Consider the following 26,004-nt stretch of genomic DNA (forward strand, 5'->3'; position numbering starts at 1 on the left):
CGATCAGGATTCAGAAGAATAGGAAAATAGAGGTGGGCTCACTATTTGGCACTGCTTTTCCCATCAAGAAAGAGAAGCAAGGGCCTCCGTAGTGGTGCAAGGGGTTAAGTCTCAGCACTATTGGGCCTCCCCAGTGGCGGTGGTGCAGCGGTTGAGCTGCAAAGCTGCCCGCAGCCTCTGCAGCACTGGTTCGATCCCCAGCCACCGGGCGAAGTCCCACAGGGTGCGCAGACCTCTCCCGCCACGCCCGCTGCTCCCCTCAGCAGTGTATTTCGTCAGTCTGCCTGTTCTGCTCCCAGCTCTGGCTCTGGTGAATTCTCTCTCCCTCCCGTGCTTCTGACTGTACACAGTGCTTGTATAAAATAAATAAATAAATCTTAAAAAAAAAAAAAAAAAAGTCTCAGCACTATCAAGCTATCTGCAGCCACTGCAGCACAAGTTTGATCCCCAAAACTCCCTGGCCAGGGAGCTAACCCACATGGTGTAGCAGACCTCTCCTGTCTCGCCTACTGCTCCCCTCAGCAGTGTATTTCAGTCAATCCACCTGTTGTGTTCCCTAATCTGTTGCTGGTGAATCCTCTCACCCACCCCCCCAACCCCCTACCCCCCCATGCCCCCCACGCCCCCTATCTCTGGCCTTGTACTCTAGTTCTTGTATGCATAAATAAACCTTAAAAAAAAAAGGGAGGCAAGCAAAACAATGTAAAAGGTAAACTGCTGACAAATATAAGTAAATTAATAATGTTTTGGGATTTAAAACATACTAATAAAAGTCACACCAACAAAAGCATTCTTTCTTTGTCCAGAGAAAGTAAAAGTACTAATTAATAATAATAGTAATTAAATATGTATTTACAGTGTTTATTATAAGATTAATCTGAAAAATAAGTCTATAAATTAGTAAGAAATAAGCGAGACAGTAGCCTAAACTTTAAAAAAAATAATATATATGCTGCTTTACAAGAAACCTCTTAAACAGAAGGAAAAGAAAAAACTAAAAAGGAAAAAAGAAAATTTACCTATACTGATTTCAAGAAAAATGAAACTTTATCAAGGAAAATGACAAGAGATAAAAGATATTTCATAATGATAAAAGGTAAAATTCACCAAGAAGATATAATAATTTATTATTTGCATTAAGAACTTTTATCAAAAGATAAAAAATATTGAGGCTAATTTTCTGATAGTATATAAACTGAGAGATAATAAATGTACATTAACATGATAAATGAAGTAAAAATATCAAATAAGTGACATACCTTAGCTCTGTAGGAATGAGAACCCCCTTGAAAATTTATGACTCCATAAGCATCTGTTGGACTCTGTTCTGTATGCTTTTCCACAGACCATTCTTCTAATGTCTGATTAAATTGATCACCCAATTTCACATCTGAGTATTTCATGGCAAGACTTGCAGTAAAACAAGCATGCTGCTTGACCAAGCGACCACAAAAACATCTAAAGGGAAAAAAAAATTTTTTTTGAAAATTTTATCAATGAAAAATTGAAGTAATGAATCAATGAAGAGTATAAAAATAGCTTGACTTTTTAATTTTAGGATATCAATACATTAATACTTTCATTATTGCACTGAATAGAATACATAAATGAGTACTTAATGATGTAGTCATCTAAATTTAGTATTAGGCATCTAACAAAATGTAGTACAACCATATTAATAGAATAGCACTCAACTAGAGAAAGAAATGAACTATTAACAGGCACAACAACATAGATCTCAAAATCATGATGCTGAATGTAAGACAGTAAATGACAGAGTATATACACTTAACGATTCTATACATATGATTCCATGCATATAGAATTCAAGAAAATGCAAACTATATAATGACAACAATGATGGCATGGGGTCAGGGACAGGAAGAGCTTGTGTTCTACTTTAGAAGCACTAGGAGACAGTAAGGAAAAACCCAAAGGAGCCCGCCATTCTCACTGATTTGATTTAAAAAATCAGATCAGAGAAACCAAGGGAACTAAGAGGTTGTGGAGCAAGAAACAAAAAAGAGGAAACTACACAGAGTTCCAGATGTCTGCAGAAGGGTAGACTTCAGCAAAAATAATACTGAACTACCCAAGGAGAAGGTGAGAACTACTAGGTAGCAGTGGGCCAAGTAATTTTTGAATTTCACGAAGGACTGGGAACAATTTGTGTTTATACCAGCCAGAATGAAGAGATCTTGTAATATACATGGCCTATGATAGGGTCCCCAGAAGAGTTATGCCTAATCAGAAGGGCAAAATTAGAATAGGCCATATGGCCAGACAACTGGAAGAGCAAGACTTAGAAGGATCAAACTGATCCAGAGTAACCACCCTGCAAGAAAGGCTATCCCTAAAACTCCCTAATGAAATACAATAAAATCTAAAGCTAAAATATGAAATGTACAATATGCAGCATCAGTCAAAAATTAGTAGGCATGTAAAAAGGCAAGAAAATATAAGTGAAAAATAATCAGTTAGATGAAGACCAGAAATAGTATAGTAAGGGATTTGTAAAAAATGACACTAAAACAACTATTATAAGTTTCAACTATTAAGAACATGCTGAGGAAAGTAGAGGAAAACATGAACATGACAAGGGAGGGAACTGAAAGATACTTTATTCTTTTTTTTTTAAAGATTTATTTTTATTTATTTATTTTATTTATTTATACAAGCACTGGGTACAGTCAGACGCGCGAGAGGGTGAGAGAATTCACCAGAGCCAGAGCGGGGAGCAGAGCAGGCAGAAGGACCGAAGTACACTGCTGAGGGGAGCAGCGGGCGGCAGGAGAGGTCTGCGCGCCATGTGGGACCCTACTCCGGTGGCGGGGGACCAGCCGGAGATCAAACTGGCGCGGGCAGCTTCGCAACCCAGCGCTCAACCGCTGCGCCACCGGGGAAGCCCTGAAAGATACTTTAAAAGGGAGGCCCAACTGAAACATCTAAACGTAATATCAGAAATCAAAATGCATGGGGTAGAACTCATAGGATATTAAATACTGCAAAAAGAGAAAATCAGTAAACTTGAAAACATAGCAATACAATCGAAAATAAAACACTGAGAAAAGATTGGGGGCTCAAAAGAAATACAACATTACTGACCTATGGAATAATATCAAGTAGTTCAACACATATGTATTTTAAGTCTCAGAAAAGAAGGGGTGGGAATAAAAACATGAAAACTTATTTGGCAAAAATTTGGAAGCTATTTGATGGACAGATCTGAGCATAAAAACTGTAAACAAGCTTGAAGAAAATCATACTAGGGCACTGATGAAGGCTATTGATAACATCTTAAAAGCAGTTAAGAGTAAAGAAGGAAAAAATTATGTCAGCTGCCTCTGAAGTACTAATAGGAAAAAATCCCATCAATCTAGAATTCTTATAAGGCTTGAACAAACTTGAACTATGAGCCATCCAAGAGGATTTAGTGGGTGTAAGGAGACAGGAAAGATTTGAGAATGGTACCCCCATTTGCTATTTAGGCAAATAAACAGTAAATAGTAATGTTCATTAAGATCCTGATGGAGAAATGTAAGAAAAGATCTCTGGTTGGCAGGCAGTAACAAAAGTGCATAAAAAGTTAATTTTAGATACAGTGAGTTGTTTTACCAAATTCAGTCCTATCATTTCTTTCTTTTTTTTTTTTAAGATTTATTTGTTTTTGCGTAAGAGCTGGGGCACAGGTCAGAGGCGCAGGAGGGTGAGAGGATTCACCAGAGACAGAGCAGGGAGCAGAACAGGCAGAAGAACCGAAATACACTGAGCAGCGGGCCAGACAGGAGAGGTCTGCCGCGCCATGTGGGATTCTCCCTGGCAGGCCAGGAATCGAACCCGTGCTGCAGAGGCTGTGGACAGCCTCACAGTGCTGCACTCAATCCACAGTGCCACCGGGGAGGCCCTCATTTCTTCCTCTTGATGGCAAGTTCCACCTGATGTTTTTCAAAATTTGTGCAATGGAGTTATGTTATTAAATTTACCTGACCAGCTGCTGACAAATCTGACATCCTGGAAGGCATCTATAAAAACAAAAAAATGTAAATTTATTAAATTAAAGTGAAAATATTTTTAAGTTCAATCTAAATTATATAAAGTTCATATGAGTATAAAACAAAAGAGCATTTTACCATTAATTGTTCAATGGATATCATAAATCATTGATACCTTCATTTATACATTATAGTAACTTTTTAACTCTCAAATTCCATATTTTATATTGATTTTAACATTGTCAGAGTCTCCTCTAAACTTGCCTGCATTCAGTTCTGAGTGTGTACTTTCACCTACAATAAAGCTTCATTTCGAACTCAACAACAGAAAAAATTTAATATTGTCACCAAGATAATAAACACAATGAGATAAACCTTTTGTATTTAAAGGGAATGTGGAGAATGTATACATATGTGCTTGGACATATAAAAACTATAACTGTTTCTAGAAGGTATTCCAAGGAATAGGTAAGAATGGTTTCCTTTAGGAAGGAGAACTTAGAAGTCACGGCACAGTGGTAGAAAGAAAACTATTGTTTTTAGCACCTTGTAAATCATGTATTACCTATTTAAATCAAATTAAATAAAAAACTCAAGTAGTATATAAAGAAATGACCTATTAACTGTGTTTGTTAATTATGTCTCATGAATAGCCACAGTCAAGGATACTTATTAACAGCTACAGATTTCTTTAATAGCTAATGAGTACTTTCATTATTTCTAGTGCAAAATGAAACAAACAAAATTTAGGAAATAAAACTCCTCAATGACAGCATAATCTATTTTTTTTAATAAAATAAAACCACAATTTTCTGTCAATGAAAAAGTGTCTAATTTTGGAACGGGAACATTGAACTAAGGAGATCTAAATTCTAAGTCCATCTTTATGAATTACTAACTACCTGGGAGCTGGGAAATGTCATTTATGTGTCTGGTTAAGAAATGTAATATGGGATTACTCAGCATTCAAAAAAGATAAACACATGCAATTTGCAGCAACATGGATGGCGCTGGAAGGGATCATGCTCAGCGAAATAAGCCAGAAAGAAAAAGAAAAATACTGGATGGTCTCACTCATAGCAGGAATCTAGAAAACTTAAATAAGGGACCAGGAAAATGAATAACTATAAGAAAGTGAAAATCAAAATCAACAAACAACTATGAACCAGAGACACTCTATGCGGGGTAGGGGGCAGGGAGGGAAGGGACTGGGATCAAAATAAGGGGGCGGCATTTGTATGGGGAATATAAAAATAAAATTTATTTAAAAACTAAAATTAAAAAAAAAAAAAAAGAAATGTAATATGGGGCCTCCCCTGGTGGCACAGGCAATTGAGCGCCACCCTGTGAAGCTGTGTCTGCAGCCTCTGCATCCCTGCCAGCCAGCGAGGGTCCCACATGGCGCGCAGCAGACCTCTCCTGTCGCGCCCGCTGCTCCCCTCAGCAGTGTGTTTCGTCAGTCTGCCTGTTCTGTTCCCCGCTCTGTCTCTGGTGAATCCTCTCACCCTCCCGCACATCTGGCCTGTACCTCAGTTCTTGTGTAAATAAAAAAATAAATCTTAAAAAAAAAAAAAGAAATGTAATATGACATAGTAACAGAATATATCTTTAATAATTAGTAAGAAACTGAAAGAAGTCATAAGACAATGAGTGGCAGAGACATTAAAGTTATCTAATTACATTTATAGAAGTTTTTGAAATTTGGAGATTTAAAAACAAAAACTGTTTTCTCAAAAGTAAAAAAGTAAATGCAAATTTAAGACACACTATTTTGTACTTACTTTTTTGAAGATGATGGAAAATGTTACTCTAGTCAGTATTCAGTAAAGTTGGCATTCTCATCACTATTGGTGACAGTGTGTATTGCTTTAATTCTTTTAGAAAGCATTTTGGCAATACTTATGTCAAGAGGGAAAAACCTTAAATACAAAAAGCTGTATCTACTAAGATCTGCATTATGGCCTACTTTTAATTTATAATGGCTAAAAACTGAAAACAAAATCCCAGTACTGGAATAGGAATTATTGTGGTTGATGCATTATTAACTACCATTCTTATAAATAACTATATGAAAAAATGATTACTATATTTTGTTAAAAGCAAGCACAATATTTTACATATAGATTGACCATAGCAACAGCTTAAAACAAAAGGTATACATAAAAAAATTAAATATAAATGCACCAAAATGTTATAATGACTGTTTTAGACCTATGAAAATGTGAGTATTAAACCAACTTTCTGCTTCTCGAGTTTCAAGTTTCATCATATGTATTATTCTTACGATGGAAACTTGTTTAAGTGAAAGATACATTCAAAAAAGGGGTGTCTTTTGCTGTTATAGAGAAATGTTGAATTTAAATCCAAGTCACGTAATATAATAAACAATTAGAAATTCTAATTCCGGAAATACTAAGTACCCACCATGAATATACTAGTGAGATAGTATAATTTAAAATAAGTCAGTTAGACTTCTGGATACCCTCAAATATGACATACTTCCGAATTCAAGTACAGCCATAAGCTATTTTGCTAACATGTCAGAGTAATCTGTATTTTTGTATGTGATTTCTTTTATAGACTTTTTATAGACTTGTTTTAAAATAAAATACATTTTTATAAAAAAAATAAGTCAGTTAATTTAAAATTTAGCTATATTTTATTACCAGTCATGTATCAAATGGTAGTAAAAGGCTAGGAAATAAAACTGTATCTTCAATTTGTCCTTTTAAGCTTTTTCTATTTCTAGGCCTCAAAAAAGGGGAAAATTTTAGAAAAAATATTTTTTACCTCAAGTTCTCAATTTTTCTTGAGTTTTAGCTACTCTTCTTTATTTTAATTTTTTTTCCTAGTATCAAGTTCATTTTAAAGACCAAGAAGACAATCGAAGATAACCTCTAGTTTTCCAGTAGATATTGAGCTATATCTACACACTGGCAAACAAATAGCAACTATTGGCTCATTTTGGTTTCTTCAGCGTGAACCACAGTGTTGGTTGCTCAACAGATGCCAACAAACAGATACACTAATTTTTAAATTCTCTCAATCAGTGAATCAGAAAAGAGAGCCTTAAGTGTATTATCTTTTTAACACACTTCAATTTGGGAGAGTTTAGGGATAAGGGAATACTCAAAAAAGAGGTTTTATGCTGTGAATATCACGAAGAACTCCAGAATTATGATATCTTAATAATGGTATCACCTTCCCTCAATCCTAAAATATTAATTCTATTAAACACAAAAATAATAGTAACTATGCTTTATTTAATAACTTTAAAGAAACAGCAATAAAATTTACATCTAAATTCCTAAAAGTAAGAAGAAACAAAGGTATGTTTACCTGTGAGGGTCTTTGGAACTTGGTATGATATATACACATTCCCTCTTGGTCAAAGTGCTTTCTATCCAGGATTTCTGGGACTAAAACAAAAGTTTTAAAAGATAGTTTATAAATTAACTCAGTAATACTAGGCGGAAATAATGTAATGATAAATATACTAAAATAGATCTACACTATTTTTTAAATTTACTAAATATTTACTACATATGTTTAATGATGAAAGCAGCCCTAAAATTTTTGAATCATTCTATAATACCAGTGTAAATCAGGTTCAAAATCAACAGTGTTGTATACAGGATAGTTTCACACAACCAGAAGGGGAAAATCAAGTTTGAGATTCCGACTATGAACCAAAAACCTGAAGAGGGGCTGGTGTGATCCTGGGAAGTCAATTAAATGTTTCTGTCAGATTTGATTAAAAAACCGAAAACCAAAAAACCTAACTACGTTCATTTCTAAGATAAACACTAGTAGGCATAAGGGCATAGAACTGTTAACCATACAGGGACTGATAAGACAGCCAGCAAATTCTAATCAAAAGCAGGATAACAGAAAAAAATATATGCTAAACATCATTAAGGATAGTACAGATTATTACATGATGTCTGATTCACCAGATTACATCAACAATCTTAAATATGCCCTCTGATTTCACTTTAAAAGTCTGACCACAAACCTCAAATGCCCTTCAATGATGCTCAGCAATCAAATTATATATTCTTGGTTCATTTTCTCATTCTCCTATATGATTTCACATACTTTCTCCTCAAACCTCTATATTCGTTCTCCATTCTCACTCAACTGATTGTTACACATTCTCATTTCATTGAGAAAATTGAAATAAACAGAACCAAACAAATTTCTATCATATCTATCCATCAATGAGTACCTATACCCACACATTTTGCCTTTCTTTTATGGCAATCTATGCTCCTATTTCAGTCTAACCTCTCCTTTCACATTCTAGAGATCTTATAGCTCTCACTAAAGAACACTCTCCACCAATATTTCCTTATTTTCTCTTCTTTTTAAACTCATTCCCATCAGCATGAAACATGCTGCCCAAACATTCTCCCCAAAGCTGACTTTGCCTGACTCCACTTCCCACTCAACTTAGCACTCCATGTTTCTGCCTCCATCTACACTGGAAAAAAATTACTCCTCTTTTCCTCCCATGCTTTCTAAAACCCACTCCAACAGACATTCAAGTCAATCACAATCCTGAAATAACTTTCAACAAGATCACCAAAAACTTTGTCTAAATCCTAAAGGTCAATTTTCAAGAACCCCCTTTTTAAAAAAAATTTATTGTTATATATTTTTGCATACAAGAACTGGGGTGTCGGCCAGAGGTACAGGGTGTGAGAGGATTTACCAGAGACAAGAGTGGGAAGCAGAACAGGCAGACTGACTGAAATACACTGCTGAGGGGAGCGGCAGGCAAGACAGGAGAGGTCTGCTGCGCCTTGTGGGTTTGCTCCCTGGCTGGGGATTGAACTCATGACTCAGTGGTTGGCAATAGCTTGATAGCACTGAGTCTTCTTGCCCAATGTTCAGAACTCATTTTCATTCACATATTAGCAGTATTTAACAAAGTTGATCATTCTCACCTTGAAACATTTTCACCCATTAGTTTGGTTTTTTTCCTTCACTGGTCACACCTTTTTATCTCCTTGCTGATTCCTAAGGAAGCTAAAGTAAACCTTTCAAAATATGTCATTTTGTCATTCTTTTGCATGTGGTGGTCCAATTTTCTCAGCAGGACTTAAAAACTTTGAACCTCATTTATTTCCTTTTGTTCTCTGAATAAAGATCTGAGGATAATGGAACTAGGATAATGAAATGATCCCAGGATCACATTTACAGAGTCCTGAGAACCAAAAGATCTGGTCATATCAGTTAAACTGTTGGTATGCTTTTCCCATGCTGCTCCCTCCTCCCATTGCACAACTAAATACTGAATCTAGGAGGAGCATGTGTAATTAAAGAGACATTTATTCATGTGACTTCTGCGTATAACCGGAAAAAAAAATCATTTGATAGTGCTGCTTTAACATGACGTAAGGTTGAATTTCTACCAAAACCAACTGAAACTACTATTTTAAACTCAAAATTCTCATTATGCTCCTATTCCTTTAAAAGATGCAGAATTTAGGATTGGCACTGAAATTATACTGTGATTTGTCATTTAAAAGGCTGCTTCTCTCAAACCAGAGTTAAAAGGCAGATTAGTGATTGTACTTATTGCTATATTCTCAATAGTTGCCCATTTATTAATGAATGAAATTTAGATACAAATAACTCAGTGAGGCACAAACTTCCTTGGAATTTCTCCCTGTGAATTCTTTGGAAAATGTGGCAATGAACAATAATTTAACCAATACTATATTAATAAGTTCATCAAAATCAGGTACTAACATGAGACATTTAGCACGCTCAAAAACCTACTGAAATAAAAAAAAAACCTACTGAAATAATGGAAATATAAATATATCAAGAAGCACTCAGGGGCCTCCCCGGTGGCGCAGCGGTTGAGCGCTGGGTTGCGAAGCTGCCCGCGGCCTCTGCGGCGCCGGTTCGATGCCCGGCTGCTCCCCGGCCACCGGAGGAGGGTCCCACATGGCGCGCAGACCTCTCCTGCCGCCCGCTGCTCCCCTCAGCAGTGTACTTCGGTCCTTCTGCCTGCTCTGCTCCCCGCTCTGGCTCTGGTGAATTCTCTCACCCTCCCGCGCTTCTGACTGTACCCAGTGCTTGTATAAACAAAACAAACAAACAAATAAATAAATAAAAAACATGCCTCTATAAAAAAAAAAAAAAAGAAGCACTCAGACTGCTCTAGCATTAACTAATGTTTTTGCGTAAGTAATTTCAGTTCAAGAGCATATATCTTAAGTAAAGGAAAACTACAGGCCAATCTCCCTAATGAACACTGATGCAAAAATCCTCAATAAAATTTTAGCCATCAGAATCCAACAATGTATCCATAAGATAATTCACCACGACCAAGTAGGATTCATTCCAGGGGCACAAGGATGGTTTAACATCCGAAAATCAATCAACGTTATCCAACACATCAACAAAAAGAAATATAAAAACCATATGATAATATCAATAGATGCTGAGAAAGCTTTCGACAAAGTGCAACACCCATTCATGATAAAAGCCCTTGAAATTCTTGGGATACAAGGAACATACCTCAACATCATAAAGGCCATCTATGACAAGCCAACAGCCAGTATCATTCTCAATGGTGAAAAGCTGAAAGCAATTCCATTAAGATCTGGAACAAGACAAGGATGTCCACTCTCACCACTGCTTTTCAATATAATACTGGAAGTCCTAGCCAGGGCAATAAGACAAGAGAAAGACATCCAAGGAATCCAAATAGGAAAAGAAGAAGTCAAACTATCACTATTTGCAGACGATATGATATTATACATAGAGAACCCCAAAAACTCCACAGAAAAGCTAATTCAACTCATCAATCAGTTCAGTAAAGTGGCAGGATACAAAATCAACACGCAAAAGTCAGTAGCCTTCCTATACACAAACAATAAATCTGAAGAAGAAGAAATCAAAAAAACCATCCCTTTTGTTATTGAATCAAATATTTGGGAATAAATCTAACAAAAGAGGTAAAGGACCTATACAAAGAAAACTATAAAACACTGTTAAAAGAAATAGAAGAAGACACAAAGAAATGGAGAGACATCCCCTGCTCGTGGATTGGAAGAATAAACATTATTAAAATGGCCATCCTTCCAAAAGCAATATACAGATTCAATGCTATTCCAATCAAAATTTCAATGTCATTCTTCAAAGAAATAGAACAATTATTGATGAAATTCATATGTAATCACAAAAAACCCCGAATAGCCAAAGCTCTCCTGAAAAAAAAAGAAGGGAATGGAGGCATTACACTCCCAGACTTCAAACTATACTACAAAGCCATAATCATCAAAACTGCATGGTATTGGAACAAGAACAGACATACAGACCAATGGAATCGAATAGAAAATCCAAAAATAAACCCACAGATTTATGGTCAACTAATCTTTGACAAAGGAGCAAAGACTATGCATTGGAGCAAAGAAAGTTTGTTCAATAAATGGTGCTGGGAAAACTGGGTCGCTACATGCAAAAGAATGAAGCTTGACCACTACCTCACACCATACACAAAAATCAACTCAAAATGGATTAAAGAACTAGACATAAGACCTGAAACCATAAAATATATAGAAGGAAATATAGGCGAAACACTACGTGATCTGCACATCAAAGACATCTTTACAAACACATCACCCAAAGCAGTGATAGTGAAGGCAAAGATAAACAGCTGGGACTACATCAAATTAAAGAGCTTCTGCACAGCAAAAGAGACAATAACAAAAACAAAGAGAAACCCCACCAACTGGGAGAACATTTTTGCACCCAACACTAATGATAAAGGACTGATCACAAAAATCTGCAAAGAGCTGATGAGACTCAACAACAACAAAGAAAATAATCCAGTCAAAAAATGGGCAGAAGAGCTAAAAAGAAACTTCTCTGAAGAGGAAATGCTAATGGCCAACAGGCATATGAAAAAATGTTCAACATCACTTGCCATCAGGGAAATGCAAATCAAAACTACCATGAGATACCATCTCACACCAGTGAGAATGGCACATATTAAAAAAACTAGCAACAACAACTGCTGGCGAGGGTGTGGAGAAAAAGGAACTCTTCTACACTGTTGGTGGGAGTGCAAACTGGTCCAACCACTGTGGAGAGCTGTGTGGAGATTTCTGGACCTACTAAACATAGAGCTTCCATATGATCCAGCAATTCCACTCCTAGGTATTTACCCAAAGGACACAGAAACATCAATTCCAAAGAACACCTGCACCCCTATGTTTATAGCAGCACTGTTTACAATAGCTAAGCTTTGGAAACAACCCAAATGCCCAAAAATAGATGACTGGATCAAGAAGATGTGGTACATATATACCATGGAATATTACTCAGCATTCAAAAAAGATAAACACATGCAATTTGCAGCAACATGGATGGCGCTGGAAGGGATCATGCTCAGCGAAATAAGCCAAAAAGAAAAAGAAAAATACCGGATGGTCTCACTCATAGCAGGAATCTAGAAAACTTAAATAAGGGACCAGGGAAATGAATAACTATAAGAAAGTGAAAATCAAAATCAACCAAAAACTATGAACCAGAGACACTTTTAGGGGGGCAGGGGCGGGAGGGGAGGGATTGGGGTCAGAATGGGGGGGCTGCAATTGTATGGGGAATATAACAATAAAATTTATAAAAAAAAAACAAAAAAAAAAGAAACCTATACTTTGATATGTATTAGTGAAAGTTCACAACATGAAAAAGAAAAAACTAAACAAAAAGCAGTTAATTCAAAATACTAAGAGATTGACTAACCACTTCTATGACAGTTATAAGCTTACACTTACAAAACCTTGAGATATGTTTTCAAATATAACTTTCCTAAAGAGAGGGATTGTTTATAAATTGCTGATACAAAATTAAGGTTAAAAGAGTACAAAGTTCACTGTTGGGACTGGGGCGGGGAGGGGGGCAATCTTCTTAGACTCAAATAGAAATAAAGACTCCCATAATACCGTACAATAAATTTGGCACCATCATCTTAGAAATACACAGAAGGGGTTATAGAATGCCAATGAGGCAGCATCACTAACTGATCCCCTTCAGTAGGAGTCTTGGGCTCAACCACAAAGCACCCTCAAGTACAAGGTGACAAGAGAGATGCTGAACAGGTATAGGATCCACCCTTCCCTCTTGCCTTCAAAAGCCAGTATTTCTTAATAACCTCACAGACATAAGCTTCCAAAGCCCCTACAATGGGTATGCCCAATTGCAGGAATCACGGCACCAGGAGAAACCCAAGTTATGACTTCTCTGTTACTACTTAGAGTTTCCTGATCCAAAAAACAATTTACCAATGTAGTCAGATTCCCCACAGACAAAACTTACCTAGGCTGTAAATTATGAATGTCTACTTAAACTCTAACCTCCTCTTGTTCTCTTCCCCTGCCCTCTGCTAGTGATTAACCATTAACTGACTCCAACTGCATTCCTGGCAACTTGAGAGCTGATTGTGGTTCATCACTAATAAAATTCTATATGCCCATTCCAGGTTGACAAGTGGCATCAGAAATAAACATCTGCTGACTGCTGAGAAAATACCCTGTTGGGAAAGTCAAACACGCTGACTTATGTCATCCAATCTGCTCAGCACCTCCTTAGCCCTGGAAATTCAAAGTTCCAACTTCCCTCACATTCCTTTCCCCCTTTAGTAATCACAGCACTCCCACCATTCAGAGTCAGTTTCATTGGGATGCTAACACAACCACTGACACCCCTAGTGGCCATCTTGCTCAATAATTTCCATGTAAAGACATTTCTTGTGGTTCAGAGTTTGTTTGGCTTTTTGGGTGCAAGCAAACTGGGTTTGGTTGTTTATACCTACCGGACCGGTAAAACAGTGCTATCTAAAAAAGTTGACACTGTTCTTTTCTAAAACCTTTGTCCATATAACATATATTTGTGTGTATATACACTACATTCACAGGTTACCTGTTACATATAGATAGAGAGAGTGTGTGTGTGAGAGTGTGCGCACATATAACAACGAAAGATAATTTTAAGTTGAATGTGCTAGTCGGTCACTAGTCAAAACATTTTATATTATTAACTCATACTATGTTCATAGTAGACTTAGACATAGAAGTTGCATAGCTAACTGTTCTGGCTCCAAATCTCTGTACACATTTTAAGAGAAATTTAAGGCAACTATTTCAAAATCAATAGATGACAGGTTTTAAACAAGTCATCTTTCTTTAGTCATTTTTAAAATCAATGAATAGAAATGCATTAATTGCTTCCAAAAGGTGAATTCTTATGTGCTCCCTCTTTACCTAATTTTCTAAACAAGTAAAATTAAACAAAAATAACAAGGGCTAACACACCCTTTTTAAAGGTATTGTTAATTACTAACTACTGCTAACCAGTATTAGCTTTCTTTCTTTTCTTTCTCCTATTCTGATTTTCAAGTCTGCCTGAAGCAAATATAAGTATAGTTAGTCAAACTGGGGTGGGGATAGGGATGGGGTAAGAATTAGATCAACAGATTCCAAAACAACTGCTCTCTAGCAATGAACTAATAATGCTCCAGTTAAGTCTACTGGGTACTAACTGCTAACATGCAAAGCTTTCAATATTTATTAATTGAAATACTTCATGGAAGTCATAGGTTCACACTTTTCATAAGCTAATACCTTCTGACTAAATGTAAATAAAAATGTTGTCCAACATTTAAATGACTGATTCAAAATCAAGTGATAGTTACATAATGAAGAAAAGAATTAAACATGAGTATCAGGGCTCTCTTTATAAATATTCCATCTGATGGAGAAAATTAAAAGCAAGCTAGAGCCACCAGTCTGTCGAGGGAGAAACAATGTACTAGTGAAAAATGGATAATACAATAGGTAACCTCCAAATTCTACATTTAGTTTAGCCCAATACCTAATAAAAAATAAACATTACAAATTATTAATACAGATCTGGTTTCTCATCCTTTTTTCAATTTCACTTCTACAATTATTTTCCTACAATACCTAACTACTTATCAGGGTCCAAATGAACATTCCTCCTTAAAATGATGCTTCCTGAACATCCCCCTTCTTTGAGAAGTAAGACTATACACAAGAGAGCAGAACTTTTTTTTTTTTTTTTTTTTACAAAAGGCCAGATAGTTAATATTTTAGACTTTCTGGAGTATATACTGTCTGATATAATTTTGTTTCATTTTTAAACCCTAAAAAAAATGTACAAATCTAAATTCTTAATTCAAGGCCATACAAAAGAATGGCCTTTTTCACATTCCCAGAGTCAATTTAATTCAATAGGCTCTTCCCCTACTCTTTTCCTTGGATGCTAATTCCTTCCACTCAGTTCCATTATCCCAGTAGATCCTTGTATTAAGAGTTGCTTTTCCACAAAGGGGAAAAAGGGTTTTAGATATAACAACAAAATTGTTTCTTTCGGTAGGAAATTCAGTAGGAAAAGACCACAAGGATGTGATGACAAAGTCTTATGTTTGAGTACATCTACCTTATATCCAGACACAACAGTCTTTTCCAATTGCTAAGACACTTTTTTCAACCTAAAACACTTTAGTGTATTTTATGTTAAAATGTAAAACTACTTTAAAAAAAGGACTGTCCTTGTACTAGGAGTTCCACACCTAGTACAAATCTTGTTCACAAGCTAGTTTCATTTTATGATTCCTGTTTTAAAAAAACAAGATACTTTCACAACCTCAAACTTTCTTTTTTTTTTCTTTTTTTTTTTTTAAATAGAGGCATGTTTATGTATTTATTTGTTTGTTTGTTTATACATGCACTGGGTACAGTCAGAAGCGCGGGAGGGTAAGAGAATTCACCAGAGCCAGGGCGGGGAGCAGAGCAGGCAGAGGGACCCAAGTACACTGCTGGGGGGAGCAGCGGGCGGCAGGAGAGGTCTGCGCGCCATGTGGGACCCTCCTCCGGTGGCCGGGGAGCAGCCGGGGATCAAACCGGCGCCGCAGAGGCCAAGGGCAGCTTCGCAACCCAGCGCTCAACCGCGGCGCCACCGGGGAGGCCCACAACCTCAAACTTTCAATAATAGTTTCTAATTGGCAAATCCATCCAAAAGTTCAGCAAAACTATTTGTTAAAAGTTACTAAATTGTGTCACCTTGATGCTCAAAATTTTTACCAAATTTTGTTGGTACAGAAACATACAAAGTTATTAAGAAATTTCATGACTGTCTCCTAGGGTTTCCCCTTCCTTAATTTTTCACCTATTTTGCTTACTTCAAGGGCTTATTGCCTCTGTTTGTGTATCACACAGAGAAATTTTGTTGTTTATGGCCTTCATTTGTTTCATTTGGGATTGGCATCATATATCTGACAGTTACATATTCCAGCTGATAGGTGTAAATCCTTCCCAATTACAGGTTTTGGCAGCTTACGGAATTCTTAGGTTCTGTTCTGCCATCGAATCAAATGTTACCCAATCATATATTCCCTGGATTATAAATACATATATATATTCCTAATTTATATTTATAATTTGTAATTCTCTTTTTTCTTCTTTTGCTAGGCTGCATTACTGAATATTACCAAGAGGTGGCACCCTACAAACATAAACCTGAAATTTCCTAACTGTAACTGCTCTAGGTAAAGTAAAAACCAAGTATATGGTGGTGGGTTTGGTGTGGTAACATGCATCTAAGCAGGTATGATACTATGCCTTTGAATAACATACAGTGTTGTGAACCAGCATTCCCTCAATTAAAAAACAAAAACCTAAAATCACAGAATGTTAGCACAGGAAGGAACCTTAAAGATCAGTGAGTGATCATCTTCAGTGGCAAAAGAACAGATTGTGGAATGATGTTAACCTAAGTTAGAATTCTAGCTTTGCTTTTTACTATCTATGCAACATTAAACAAGTTTCTGAACTTTTGCTTCCTTAGCTGTAAAATAGGGTTTAAAACAGTATCTATATCTTACAAAGTTGTTCTGAAGATTCAACAAGGTGTTTTAGATTCAACAAGGTGTTTTAACACAATGCCTGGCACATAGCCAAATCCCAACAATGCTTCAAAATTCCATGAATTAAAAAATCTTCCTATCTACCAGCAATAAGGGCACATATATTATAAAGAAACCCTTCAACCATATCCCATTCTACAAACAAATTAATAACAGCACACCCTTCCTGCCTACACATTGATGGCAAAATTAGGGGAAAATTAGATTGTTTATGTGGAAATCAAGCTATTTTTAACAACTAAAAACACAATGATTCGGGTCTCCCCCGTGGTGCAGTGGTTGAGTGCTGGGGTGCGAAGCTGCCGGCAGCTGCAGCGCTGGTTAGACCCCTGGCTGCTTCCCAGCCACCTGCTGCCCGCTGCTCCCCTCAGCAGTGTGTTTTGTCAGTCTGCCTGCTCTGCTCCCCGCTCTGGCTCTGGTGAATTCCCTCACCCTCCCGCGCTTCTGACTGTACCCAGTGCTTGTATAAATAAAAAATAATAATAATAATAATTTTTAAAAATCTTAAAAAAAAAAAACCACAATGATTCAATATAAATTAGTATTAGAAAGCAGTTTCTAGCTATGTAAGTTCTGCTGGACTGACCCTTCCACAGATAACGACAAACAAACTCTGGACATAAAAACAACAAACGACCACTTAACAGCACTGAAGAACAACCAAAAGCAGCAAGAAACTTGACTGACTATAATATTTGGAATAAGTAGTTTCCAACTTTTAACATTTTCTACTTGAAGACAGGCTCCAATCCACACCTACTGAATAGCTAAACCTTTAGTAGGAAACAGTATTAATAGCTTATAGAACCAGAATATCAATTCAAGATTGACAATAGCAACTAGCAAATGAAGGGAGAAAAGTCCTGCAAAGGGGATTTTCAGAAAAGGAACCCAAATTTTACATATTAATTGCTCAAATCTCTGGCTATCTAGTGAAACAGACTCCAAGAAGCACGGTTAAGAATAAAATAACTAGGGCCTCGCCTGGTGGCACAGGCAGTAGAGCCCCATGCTGTAAAGCTTCCCGCAGCCTCTACAGCGCAGGTTCAATCCCGGCTAGCCCACGAGGGCCCCACATGGAGCGCAGACCTCTCCTGCCACGTCCGCTGCTCCCCTCAGCAGTGTGTTCTGTCAGTCTGCCTGTTCTGTTCCCCGCTCAGTCTCTTGTGAATCTTCTCACCCTCCTGCGCATCTGGCCTGTACCCCAGTTCTTGTATAAATAAATAAATAAATAAATAAATAAATAAATAAATAAATCTTTTTTAAAATCTTAAAAAAATAAAAAAAAGAATAAAATTACTAAATAGGTATTTTTGCTGACCACAAGAAAGAAGGCAATTTAGATTCTAGAATCGGCTACTATTTTAGTCTGCTTGGACAGCCATTAAAAAATATCATCTGAGGCTTAAACAATCAAAATTTATTGTTTCAGTTCTAGAAACTGGAGTCCAAGAGTAAGGTGGCAGTGGTGTTGGTGCCTGGTAAGGGTTGCAGACAGCTAGCTGCCTTCTCACATGGCACAAGCCCTCTAACTGTTTCTTCTTATATAGGCACTAATCTCATGGGACCAGGGCCTTACCCTGAATGACCTCATCTAACCCGTATTACCTACCAAAGAAGACCCCATCTCCAAAAACATCACGTTGGGGGATTAGGGGTGTTATGACTTCAACACTGAATCTGGGTGGGGAGGCCACAAATATTCAATCTATGATAACTACTTTGAAACAAATTCTGAATTCAGTGAACTATAACAGATCCCAGAGTCTCCACAAGGTAACATTCGCAATATCTAGAATACAATCCAAAACTACTATGCATAAGAAGCAGGAAAATGTAACTCATACTCAAAAGAAAAGGCAATCAAACTTAAAAGGGGGTTGCCCAGTAATAAAATTCATATCCCTAAAAAAATTAAATGATACTACAGACCTAGAAACTTCAAGGTTTGTAATAAATTAGTTTTATCACATGGTTAACATGCCTGCCTAGGGTGGCACAGACACTGACAAAGAAAAATTAAAGCTAGCACAAAGCAAAATGTTGAAATAGGCTGGCACTCTCTGACTTCCTCTCTCGGAGTCCAATTCATTTGACCTTTTAGCACTCTTACAGGATTTACTCTAGAGTTCTGCTCTTACTTTTAATTGGCTGCCAACTACTTAACTAGTCAACAAATACATATTATTGATAATTCCGATGTGAACCCTTTGAAAGGGTTTTAAAGACACTACTGAAGTCTCCATAGAATGACAGTAGGCGGAAAAGGTTAATATGCTGAAAAATTTAACAATCAATTCCAGACCATGACTATGTTTGTAAATAAAGGTCCTATTAACATCTAATCTTTTTTTTGGTTGGCTTTATTTTTCTGCTGACTTCACTGGAGATTGTTACCTTGTGAACATTCCCACACCATGGGGTCCATAATAAATAACTGAAGATTAGATATATTATGTCTAAAAAGTAATCAACCTCAATTTTACTCAAGCAGCAGTAACTTTTTCTTCAGGTATTCTAGAGAAAGTTTTACCCAGAATAATTCATCTACATAAACAATTACTAGTAAAATGAAAAGGGATCAAAATTTATCTCTTTAGGGAAAAAAAGATAAGTGCATTTAAAAAAGAAAAGATTAAAAAGAAGCAAACATTGTTTAAAAATAAACAATGATGTAAAAATATATAAAAAGGAAATTTTTAAAAATTTTATGCTAAGAAATTTGACCAACATACCCAAGATTACTAAAAAAATCAATGTAAATATACTAACAAAAGTTTACTATATATGCATTTATCTTAAAGTAATATGTATATGCAGTCACAGTACAGTGTTTTCAGATGATGCATTAAGATTCATCTCAAAAAGAGAAACGTAAAGACAATAATAGGACATTCTCATCAGAAAACCAGAGCCTTCTTACTGTGAGTAAATCCTCTCAAGCCACATTATCCCCGAGTAGTGTGATACTTTTGTTGAAAAGTTCACTTTTTTATTACAGAAAATAATTTAGTTTAATTAAGGACTTTTCCAGTCTACTAAGCATCCCCTCAAACTCATAAGTCTCTGTACTGTCATCAGAGATCTCAAATACATACATGTCCCTGAATATCAAGATTCTTGTCCAAGTTTCTATTATAAGAAAAATCAACATGTACTCTACTATTTATTAGCCTTATGACCTCTGGTGAGCGATTTAGCTTCTGTATTCCTCACATAGATAAAGAAGAAACAGTGTCGACTTCATAGTTTTCTTATGGGATTAGCACATATAACAGATAGAGGCAAAGCATTTAGAACTATGGTCACAGGCAAATGCCAATAATACATGATCACTAATATTATGAAAACTTGCCTAAACCCTGTTACACACTTTTCTTAGTTAAGAGTACCCTCTATATTGTGTATAATAAACCTACTCTCAAAAAGAAAGACAATCACTGGTTCCTGTAGTAGAGGATAGTATTTACAGCCCTATCTTTCTAATCTAGTGAATGCTTCTCCAATCTTCTTATAGTAATAGTCTGCTTCTCAGATAACTTTCCTTCTATCATTCCCAATGTGCTACCAAACTGTCAGAGGAAGTAGCTAATTAAGTTTACTAACTTACACTTTGCACATAGTCAAACAGTGAACTCTGGGGCTCAGTTTAATGCAAAAGGTTTTTTTTTTCCCCCTTTCCATGAGGAACTGGGTTTCCAAAGACTGATGTTCCCAGAAGTCTGGCAGTTGGATTGTGGTGATAAGTTATTAGGTTTCCATGCTGCATGGGGAACAAACAGAGGAAAGATCATCTTTTACTGACTGCAAACAGAGGAAATATCATCATCTTTTACTGACTGAGAGGCTAACAGTGATGCTCATAAGACTATCACAAAGAAACTTAGGTGGAGAGCCAAGTATGCCAACTTCAAAGAATTGCTTATCTCCAACATACTACTTTTTTTTCAACAAGGTTCTAAAATTTATAAATGGCCAGGAAACTAAAAATAAAAACAAGATTCACAGCAATTTTCTAGATCTACTATAAATGGAATCAAAATATCAACAAAATCTAAAAGTACTAACTTAATTCAAATTATAATGAATCCCTTTCATTAAAAATAAGAGGTGTAATTCTCCAAGTCAAACATTACATTCATATTCAGACTAATCTAATAATTGCAAAGCAATGTCTACTAGTCACACATATAGGAGTTCTTTTATATTAATTCATAGAAATCACTCAGCTTAAATCCCTATAGTTAAACTCAGCTTAAATCTCTATGACGCTTATATTCTTTTGTTGTTGTTTTTGATGCTTATATTCTAAACTAATCTCAACCACTCTGAATTTTGCATCCAGGTGCCATACTTAAAACAAGCACTTGAGCAGCAGTCATTTTTTTTAAAAACAAACTGTACATTTTAATTGTATAGAAAGGTTCCCCCCAAAAGAGGAAAGTGAAATCCAGAATTAGATTATAGATCATTAGCAATATTCATTAATTACTACTACACTACTAAAACTATGTGAATGTCTGACAGGGAACTTAACTGAAAAAAATCAGGTAATTGACAACACCCACCCACTGATCAATCTAAACATCAAAAATAAAAGTGTGCTCGCTTCAATAGCATGTATATTAAAAAAAAAACAGAAAAAGATAAAAAAGAAAACAACCAGGCAGCATGTATCCCTTACTGTCATACAATACAAAGCACAGCGCTCTACTGTGAATATTTTTGCCAAAATATCAAACTAAAATCTGAGTTTTCAGTTTGACCACTAGTTCACAAGAAATACAAAGGAGAAAGGAACATGTTACACGAATCTGCTATAGCAAATACAGTCAACAAAGTTCAACTGGTAAATTCTACAGGCAAGAGATCTGAGTTTTTTCCCAATAAATATATAGCAAATGATGAACAATAAGGGGAGAGTAACGGAGACTGAAAGACTTGTCAACCAGATGCTGTGTGGAATACTTTGAATTCTGATTCTAACAAACCAATCGGAAAAAACATGAGAAAATCAGACAAATATGATGAATAAAATGATTAAAGAATTATTAATTTTTTAGGTGCTAACAGTACTGTGGATGTGTTAAGAGCCCTTATTTTTTTAGAAATACATAAAGTATTTATAGATAAGTATGCCTGGGCTTTGCTTTTAAATAATCCAGTTGAAGGGGAATAGGAGGGATGATAGAAGAAGCAAAATTCACAAGTCTCAAACTGTTGAAATTGGTCAAAACTATATGGTAGTTAATTTTATTGTTATATCTGCATTAGATCAAATTATCTATGGCAAATTATCAAATTTAATTTTGTAAGTGCTTGCTTTAATAGACCTTTATTTAAAAATCAAAAACAAAAATTTATGACATACAATAGAAATTACACCACCAAAGTCATCAAGTTCTGAATATTCTAACTCCTAAACCGCTCAATCAGTTCTCTTTTCTGCTGGTCTCTTTTCTATTTAAACACACACCAATGTATCCACAATATTGTTTCCCTAAGTGACTCGCCAAATTCTAAAAAATAAAATCCAAACTTGTTTTCAAGGCATGCATTATTGCTCTCAGAAATCTGGCCCTTGCCTTTCTTTACAACACTCCCACCAGTACCTTTAATTCTATACTCCACACATTTCAAACTATGTACAGACGCATAGTACCTGTAAAGTCATTCCAATTATAAATTAAGGATGCCCTTCCTTCACTTCTAAAACTCAGTTCCCTTAGACTAAAATCACCAATTCAATGCTCTACTGATACTACAAGACTCACCTCTATTAATCAGCTCCTTTGCAAGCCTACCCAGACTTTCCATCTGATTTCCCTATATTTTCACTGTAATAAATGCAAAAAAACCAAAAACCATCCTTTTGTTTTTTGCATATGTATAGTGTCCTGCAAGACTGCTGGGTGTTATAGTACCTGCAACACAGTAGACACTAAATGTTTTATGATGTATACATGTTTCATTTGCAATACAGGTAGGTCTTTTATAAATAACTAGAATGTGAGTTATCTGAAAAGTGAGGAACTTGTCTAACACATCTTTGCCACTCCAGTCAGTGCCAATCATACATAGTTCTTAGATTAAACATGAAAAACGCACTTGCCAAATGGGTAAGACAAATTATTTCCAGTAGTTAAGGTAGATAATTTTGTATAAATTTGATTCCCTGCCAGTTCTTTAATTTGTGCTTCTTCATATTTTATTTTGTAATGTTTTTGGTCCATCGACTGCTTTGTCATTTGGCTTTTCAAAACAGAAAAAGAAGTTTGTATGTTTTCTTTAGTATCAAAAAACAAACTGAAAATCAGAAGCAAATGCTTTAAATAAAAGTTTACAGTAAGAATTATACACCTGGTTCTCCCCTGGTGGCGCAGCGGATGAGCGCTGGGCTGTGAAGCTGCCCATAGCCTCCGCAGCGCAGGTTCAATCCCCAGCCAGGTTCAATCCCCAGCCACCAGGGAGGGTCCCACATGGCATGCAGACCTCTCCTGCTGCGCCTGCTGCTCCCCTCAGCAGTGTACTTCGTCAGTCTGCCAGCTCTGCTCTCCCCTCTGGCTCTGGTGAATTCTCTCACCCCCGCGCTTCTGACTGTACCCAGTGGTTGTGTAAATAAATAAATAAATCTTTAAAAAAAAAAAAAAAGAAGAAGAAGAAGTATACACCTGAGAGTAGACACAAATACTTAGGTAAACTTTCAGGTCATGGTGTTGACCCAAAGATAAGAGAGCTCAACAAATTAACATTATCAAACTAAGCACCCCCTTTCGGGTAACTGTAAGATTTCACTCTAATTGGAAATTGTACAGAAAATTATACAACTCAATAGTAGCTGGGACTGAAGCAAAGTGAAAAATAAAATCAGACTCTTTATTTCAAATTCCCAAGTGAAAATTTCTCCCTTTTAATGAACAGGATTGTTAAAAGCATGTACAACCAATACTGAGTTCATACTATGTACCAAACATGGCGCACAATTTAGGTATACAAACCTATTATTTTCTGGGGGAGTATATCTGTGTAAAATGACTGGCTATAAGCAGCAAGGCAGCAGAAGCAGGAGAAACTTAGACCCAACTTAATTTCTGAAAACTAGATTTCAAAGTATTTGTAGCATGACTTTAAGGTGACAGGTTAGATTTAAAATGAGTACCCTGAGGTAAGACTAAGAAATTAGACTCACTAGAAACAAAGAAATCTGGTTGCTAACATTAGGAAGCAATGGTTTTGAGGATGAATCATCTTTATTTCTATTTTCTAACGTATCTAAAACTTTCAAAATAGTAAGTTCAGGGGGCCTCCCTGGTGGCGCAAGGGGTTAAAAGCACAGCGGTATGAAGCTATCCGCAGCCCCTGCAGCACACGTTTGCACAAGTTGGGTCCCTGGCCAGAGAGCTACCCACATGGCGCAGCAGATCTCTCCTGTCTTGCCCGTTGCTCCCCTCAGCAGTGTATTTCAGTCTGCCTGCCTGTTCTGCTCCCCACTCCTCTCACCCCCTGCACCTCTGGCCTGTATCCTTGTTCTTGTATGCATAAATAAATCTTTAAAAAAATAGTATGTTCAAATTTATGCTATGTTATATAAAAGGAAAACCAGACATATTGCTTAAGTCAGTATTAATGGTTTGCTTTTTTCTAAAAAAAAAAAGTTTGAGTGTCATGCTATAGCCTGCTCTTTATGATTCAACTTTGACTCAACTCCACCTCCCCCCCAAAAGAACGAGATTCCCTTAAAATCCTTTTAAGTAATCAATTAAAAAAATCAGTGTAAGTAGGGGACTTAAATCTTTCTTTAAAAAAAACTAGTGTGAAAAAGTGAAAAGATGTTTTGCCTTCACATTACCAAAGAAGAGTGAAAAATAGTAGAAGGGGCACTATTTAGTCAACGTGTAGCGATATTCGTGGTTTCAGTTTTGAACGCATCTGAACCAGCCTCTAGAGAAAAGGAAACCTGCTAGACTCCGGCACAGGGCGAGTGTTTGCAAGAAGCCTATCAAGTTCAAGGACTGTCCAGAAACACCTACCCCGCAGTTCGGGTCCCTGATTTCAATGACTTTCTGTGTAACAAATCTTCAGGCTTGGTTCCTAGTCTGTTATCAAAATGCTCGATCAAAAGCTGCAATGCACCGCCTCCCTCTCTCCACTTTGAGGCACCTTCGGCTTTAAGCAGGACCAAATCCTTCTCTCGGGCAACGGTAGTTGGAAATCAATCCTGACAACACATCGCTTCGGGAGCTACAGCAATGGCCCGATAAAATCCCTAATTCTTCAAGAAAATCCCCAATCAGATCAGCAGCCAACACGTCAAATCGCTCCGCTTTGGCACCAGACGGGAAATGTACCTGTAGAGTATCCGCTGCGCAGCAGACACCGCACAGCTCCAGCCCCGGTGTCCTCTACCCCGTGTCTGCTCCCCCCAGCTCTCCCTCCCTTTCTACGCAGAACTTGAGCAGCGCCCTTGGCTCCCTCATCCGCCCGCCACCGGCGCCAGGAGGAAGGCGCCCCGGGGAGCTGCGGGGCTCGGCGGCTGAGCTCTGCGGCGGGCGCGCTGCGGCGGCTCAGCCCCGCCAGGGACTCCCGGGCTCGCGCCTCGGCCGCCTCGGGGGCCCTCGCGGGGGTCTCCGCGCAGGGGGTTCCCGCGACGAGCTGTCGCGCCGGCTCTGCGCCCCGCTTCCTGCCCCTCACCCCGAAACCCCTGGACCCGCGTCCCGCCAGGGCGAGTCCGGAAGCCGGCGGGCCATTCCGGGGCGGCGCGCCGCGCCGCCGCGCTCACTCTCGCCGCCGGGTCCCCCCGCGCCCCGGCCCGCTCCCCCCGGGCCGGCGCCCCGCCGGGGCCTGCGTGGGTCCAGTACCATTCTCCTCACGGGGCGGACTCCGGAAGGGCAGCAACTCCACCTCCTCCTCCTCCGCGGCCTGTAGCCATCTATTGGGAAGCGTCTCTGGAGTCGGCAGCAGAGGCCGCCGGACGAGGACAGCCCAGGGAAACCACCTCAGAACTAACTCAGCTCCGGCGCTAGCAGCAGAAGCCGAGTCTTTCAT

At 37.5% G+C, this 26,004-nt stretch overlaps 1 protein-coding gene across 1 annotated transcript; it reads right to left on the minus strand.

Moving 5' to 3' along the window:
• Positions 1 to 1,374: 1,374 nt before the first annotated feature.
• On the minus strand, positions 1,375 to 26,004 carry LOC311175583 (uncharacterized protein; the record flags this gene model as incomplete). Its single annotated transcript, XM_084240510.1, has 4 exons — positions 1,375 to 1,458; positions 3,984 to 4,022; positions 7,332 to 7,411; positions 25,818 to 26,004. 4 exons carry the CDS (start codon positions 26,002 to 26,004, stop codon positions 1,375 to 1,377), a joined length of 390 nt encoding a protein of 129 aa, XP_084096636.1.

This window comes from Talpa europaea (genome assembly GCF_964194135.1).
Source record: "Talpa europaea genome assembly, chromosome: 8".
NCBI classification, from domain to species: domain Eukaryota; kingdom Metazoa; phylum Chordata; class Mammalia; order Eulipotyphla; family Talpidae; genus Talpa; species Talpa europaea.